The sequence below is a fragment of the Nelusetta ayraudi genome, unplaced genomic scaffold (assembly GCF_046127955.1).
Source record: "Nelusetta ayraudi isolate G7.1 ecotype Tasmania unplaced genomic scaffold, CSIRO-AGI_Nayr_v1 ptg000017l, whole genome shotgun sequence".
In the NCBI taxonomy this organism is placed as follows: Eukaryota; Metazoa; Chordata; class Actinopteri; order Tetraodontiformes; family Monacanthidae; genus Nelusetta; species Nelusetta ayraudi.
The window spans coordinates 5479607-5485177 of NW_027466067.1; the positions used below are offsets into that span (position 1 = coordinate 5479607).

The 5571-nt window shown below is 49.1% G+C and overlaps 1 protein-coding gene across 1 annotated transcript; it reads right to left on the minus strand.

The window, feature by feature from the left end:
• LOC142887367 (potassium voltage-gated channel subfamily A member 3-like) lies at positions 1 to 2465 on the minus strand. The gene has a single exon (XM_076024977.1). The coding sequence runs from the start codon at positions 2077 to 2079 to the stop codon at positions 502 to 504; it is 1578 nt and encodes a 525-aa protein (XP_075881092.1). The 5' UTR covers positions 2080 to 2465; the 3' UTR covers positions 1 to 501.
• Between the last annotated feature and the right edge of the window lie 3106 nt (positions 2466 to 5571).

Genomic DNA, 5571 nt, shown 5'->3' on the forward strand with positions numbered 1-5571 from the left:
CTTATTACTCGCAGTTAGATGCAATACAGTAGGCTATTGCTACACGTGTAGTACTCCCAGTCATCGACACCAACGACTTTCGCATTTCACAACAAGATATGTTTGCGTGGCACGACACACTGCAAGAAATGTCTGTTTCAACAAACCACTGGCGGGGACGGCAGCTGCTGCCGAGCGAATACTTGTTAATATTTCCCAGCGGAAACGGATGTCTTTTGATAGATAATAGCGGTAATACTCGGCGGAGCGGTGGGCAACACTCGGAGGGGGGGGGGGGGGAAGCAGAGCTCTCACCCTCGCGGATAAACAGACTTGTTCAAACAGACATTTTACGCGCCGCACGCTCACCCACAGATATGGACCGACATGTTACAACTGGCTATATATAAAAATAGTATATGGTAGCTACTGGTGTGTTCATGCTCCGCGAAACGATCCGTTTCCTCCAAGGCGGACTGGTTTTTGTGTGTTTGTTTGTTTGTTTGTTTGTTTGTTTGTTTTCTACACGTCCGTGAAGATCTTCTTGATGTTCACGCAGTTCTGGTTGTTCTCGGTGGCGTAGCTGGGCTGCTTGAAGGCGCTGTTGATGCCCTCCTCGATCACCATGTACTCGGACTTGCTCAGGGACGAGGAGCTGCACGACCTCCTCAGCTCCTCCGAGGGGAGGTGCTCGCAGCTCAGCGCGCGCTGCGCGTAGTGCGGCTGCTCCTCGCCGTCCGTCTCCCTGTGGTAGAAGTAGTTGAAATTGGACACAATCACCGGCACGGGTAAGGCAATGGTCAGCACGCCCGCTATGGCGCACAGTGACCCGACGATTTTGCCCCCGATGGTCACCGGGTGCATGTCGCCGTATCCGACCGTGGTCATGGTGACCACGGCCCACCAGAACGCATCCGGGATGCTCGTGAAACTCGACGAGGGGTCATCCGCCTCCGCGAAGTAGACGGCGCTGGAGAAGAGGATCACGCCGATGAAGAGGAAGAAGATGAGCAGACCCAGCTCCCGCATGCTGGCCTTGAGGGTCTGGCCCAGGATCTGGAGACCCTTGGAGTGTCGCGACAGCTTGAAAATGCGGAAGACCCTCACCAGCCTGATCACCCTCAGTATGGCCAGGGACATCGCCTGCTGGCTGCTGTTGGTCTCCTTCTCCGCCAGCTCCGTCCCCAGCGTGATAAAGTACGGGATGATGGCGACGATGTCAATGATATTCATGATGTTCTTGGAGAAGGTGGTCTTGCTGGGGCAGGCGAAGAACCTGACCAGCAACTCGAAAGAGAACCATATGATGCAGAGGGTCTCGATGACAAAGAAGGGGTCTGTGAAGGGGTTCCGCGCGTGGGGCGAGGTGCCATTGACGGCGGGCGCCACCGTGGCTTGGTCCCGCTCGTCCCGAAATTCCGGCAGGGTCTCCATGCAGAAAATGACGATGGAGATCAAAATGACCAGCACTGAAACTATGGCGATCCCCCTCGCCGGCCCGGAGCTCTCGGGATACTCAAACAAAAGCCAAACCTGCTTTTGGAAGTCATGCTTGGGCAGAATGCGCTCCTCCTCCTTGATGAAGCCCTCGTCGTCCCGGAATTTCTCCATGGCCTCCTCGCCGAGTTGATAGAAGCGGATCTCCTCGGAGAAGATATCGATGGGCACGTTGACGGGTCTCCGAATGCGACCCCCGGACTGGTAGTAGTACAGGATGGCATCGAAGCTGGGTCTGTTCCGGTCGAAGAAGTACTCGTTCCTCAGCGGGTCAAAGTAGCGCATCCTTTTCCGCGGGTCTCCCAGCAGTGTTTCTGGGAACTGGTTGAAAGTTTTGAGCTGCGTCTCGAAGCGCAAGCCCGAGATGTTTATCACCACCCTCTCGCAGCATCCCTGGCGGCCGCGCTCGTATCGATCCAGCGGGCGGCGGTGGTGCGCCGAGAGCACGGCGGACTCCTCCAGCATGTTTTCCACCGTCATGCCGCCCTCCTCCTCCTCCTCCTTCTCCGCCACCTCCTCATAACCCCGGCGCTCCGTCTCGCTCCTGCCCCTGTGTCTGACGGACGAGGGCGACTGCTCCACACTGTAGGCTTGGTCATCCATACAGGTGGTTTTTGCTGGTCCGGAGGGGCTGACGGCGCGCCACGCCTCTCGCAGCCAAAGCCTAGAGCTCTGGAGAGCTGTGGCTGATGCCACTTACATCGCCTCCAACCATCAGCGCCTCTGTGCGTATCCACGCGCTGGAGCGCCGCGCTCCCCTCTGCCTGTTTTCCTCCTCTCTCTCCTTTCCTTTTTTTTTTTTTTTTTCGTTTTTACGCACAAGTCGACACCCACCCACGGCGCGCATATGTCTGACATACGTCCACAGCCCGCCTGGTTGGAAATTAAACTGACAGTTGACGTCGAGCGAGCATGTGTTCACTCCGCGCCCCTCCAAAAAACTAACAAACAATAAAAAAAAAATCAAACCTCCCCACCTGTTTGATTAAACTTGGATTATTACACCTTTATTAAATCACGGTGATATGACGATGATTGAAAAACGGGTCGTAAATAAATACCATCCTCTCTCTCACTCACTGTGTGTGTGTGTGTGTGTGTGTGTGTGTGTGTGTGTGTGTGTCACACACACACACACACACACACACACACACACACACACACACACACACACTCCGGTACTGATTGTGTCTCACACCTCTGGCAGAGCAGCGCTGTTACCAGTCGTTGCTCCACTTCTCACGCAGAAACTGAGCTGATGTAACGGTGTGTGTGTGTGTGTGTGTGTGTGTGTGTGTGTGTGTGTTTGCCAAGGGGCCGCGCGGTGAGAATGTAAATACACTCCGTCACCGAACAACCAGAATATTTCATCGCCTGTTTTCCCTCCACCTCTCTTCTCTCCCGCTCTCTCTCTCTCTCTCTCTCTCTCTCTCTCTCTCTCTCTCTCTCTCTCTCTCTCCCTCTCCCCGTGTCTCTCTCTCGCCCTGTGCCTCTGTGTTTCTTAATGCTGGGGAGGCGTTGCCGCTGTCCATGGTGCTGAAAACAAGCGCGCACCGGTTTGTAAATCGACGCGCACCCTCTCCGAGGCGAGCGCTGAGTTTTGTAATTGCTCAGTGTGCGCGTGCGCGTGCACGTGCGTGCGCCTTTCCTTTCCTTTCCCCCCACCCCTCCTTTTTTTTTTTCTTTCAGGTGCGCTCCGGACATTGTTCCATGAAGCCTCGCATGAAGCATCGGCTCAAAGACTCTGTTAGTCCTGCAGCTGTGATTAATGACGAAAATGCAAAAACACCTTTTGCAATTTAGACAGGCCGCCGTCATCAAAGGCTCGGGGTTAATTGCTGTAAACTCGATGGGCTTTTGTCGCTTCTCCATTGTGCCACAATGTAAAAGATAAGAAGGGCGAGTGAGTGTTTTCCCGTTTTCCCCTCCGCTGTCCAAATATGGCATATGTCCTCCGTGACCATTGCCAGGCGTCCTCTTATAATGTATGACATTGCCCTCTTTAGCACTGCGTCTAAAAAAGTAGCTTGAGGTCATGGGAAAACTCCTCATAACTGTAAAAAGAAATACAGAGGCCGGATTTAGGGTGATGCGTTTTTAGGCTGCGACATCAAGAATAAACCAAACATCCAAAAACTTGGATATATCTGAACAACCAATGAGGCTCAATTTTAGTTTAATCACAAAGAAGCAGTCAAAAAAAAAAAAAACATTTTCTAAAATAATTAATTTTTTCTGTTGAATCCATCAAAGTTTCGAGGATATTTTGAAACAGATAATAAATGTGTCATTCTCTCAATGGAAAATTAAACTGGAAACCTGTACTCATGGCGGTTATGATTTACATGTATGATTTTCAATTTTGTTCCCATAACGTGTACAGTCAGAGCGACCCGCTGTTCAAAGAAAATGGAGAGAAAAAAAGAAATGTAATCATTTAAAAAGTGGGAACACAGCTATAATCAACGCTTAAGATGAGTTTAACAAAATGAAACTAAACAGTGTCTCAGGTTGTGAGACCAGTCATCATTTGGAAGTTTTCAATCTTGATAAAACACGATCTTAAGGACAAAGACGTGTTTGTCAGACATTGACCCTCCTGTCTGATGATAGCTGAAGACTGTGCAGGGAACTGAAATGGATTGATCTATTGACTTCTTTCTTTTTGTCTACTCGTCTTTGCACAATGACAGCGTCCACCGTTGACGCTCAAACCAAGACAAAGACATATTGGTTTGCTGTAGCAAGCAAAATCATAAAAAAAAACAAGCTTCTTTTGACAACCTCCCAGTTGCTGATACTTGGTTGGCATTGGAAGTTTTGTCCGGGTTATTGTCTCTATGGCAACGACATATGAAGTGTTTTGTAAAGACATTGAGGAAGTTATATAATTTCTGCTCCAACCTCGTGCTGGAACCGACAGACCGATGACTATTTTTCACATTCCTGCTGAGGAATGAACACGTTACATACCAGATTGAATAGAGTTCATTCGCTTGTATTTCTTTTGAAACACTTTTGAATACAAGGCCGCTTACAAAACTCGGGGAGAAAAGGAATGAAGAGACGGCAGAGACCCTTGGCTGCGACCGGAGACAATCAATGTTTACAGCGTCTTTCATCCATCTTGCCTCACCAGTGGCGCAATGACAGTAACTTTCCAAAACACTTTATAGATAACCAGGAAAATTGCATCTAACCCTCTGTTTGCATCCATCCATTCTGGTTGACTTGGCTCGTGAGAGTGCTGGAGTCTATCCCACCAGTTTGACAGTGAAGGTGGGTTACACACTGGACAAGCTGCCAGTTCATCGCAGTAACACACACAGACATCGACACTCAGCTTGCAACTACTGACTGAGTTCTTGATTAGCCCAACATGCACATCTTTGGACTGTGTGAGTGACTGAGCAGACACAAGGAGAACATTTCTGGTTGCAACTTGTCTAAATGACTCTTGTATATCTGTAATGTTTTATTATTTTATTGTTTGCATTGTATTTATAATGTATTATTGTCTCCTTTGATTGTATTGTGTTGAGTTGTGTTTTGTCTCAATGTTATATGTGTACTAAGCCCATTTATGTGAAAACTAAATGGGCTTTTCTAACAAATTATAAAACAACTTCAAAGAATAACATACAGACTCCACACGGACTCTAAACGGTGGGAACGAGACTCGCAACATTTGCTTGAACGGACACATTCAAAGAAGTGGAGCATGCAACAAAAGTGACAAAAGGATGTTTCTCGTGTTTTTTGAAAAGTTAGACTTATGAAGTTAGACTGGTGAGATGTGTCCTGCATAAATGTGAGACCTTCGGGCTGAATACTGATTCGCAGGCACTCAACTCGCAATAACCGATGTCTCGGCTAGCAGTGGGAGTCTTCTGCTTGCTGTGAAAGCGCTTCCCTGATTATCTTGTTATTAGACTGAAAGCAAGAGCGGCTCTGGGTTAGGCAGAAAGAGGGGATGAACCCCCCCCCGATGCAGTGCCCACACAGATGGGATCAGTGTGAGAGCAGAGATGTCAACCTCTATCTTCTCTGCGCGTAGGCAGTCCCGGTCTGCAGGTGAGTTACTGACTGTGTAAA

Coding starts and splice junctions, on each gene's coding strand:
- LOC142887367 (XM_076024977.1), bottom strand. CDS start 2,079: ATGGATGACCAAGCCTACAGTGTGGAGCAGTCGCCCTCGTCCGTCAGA.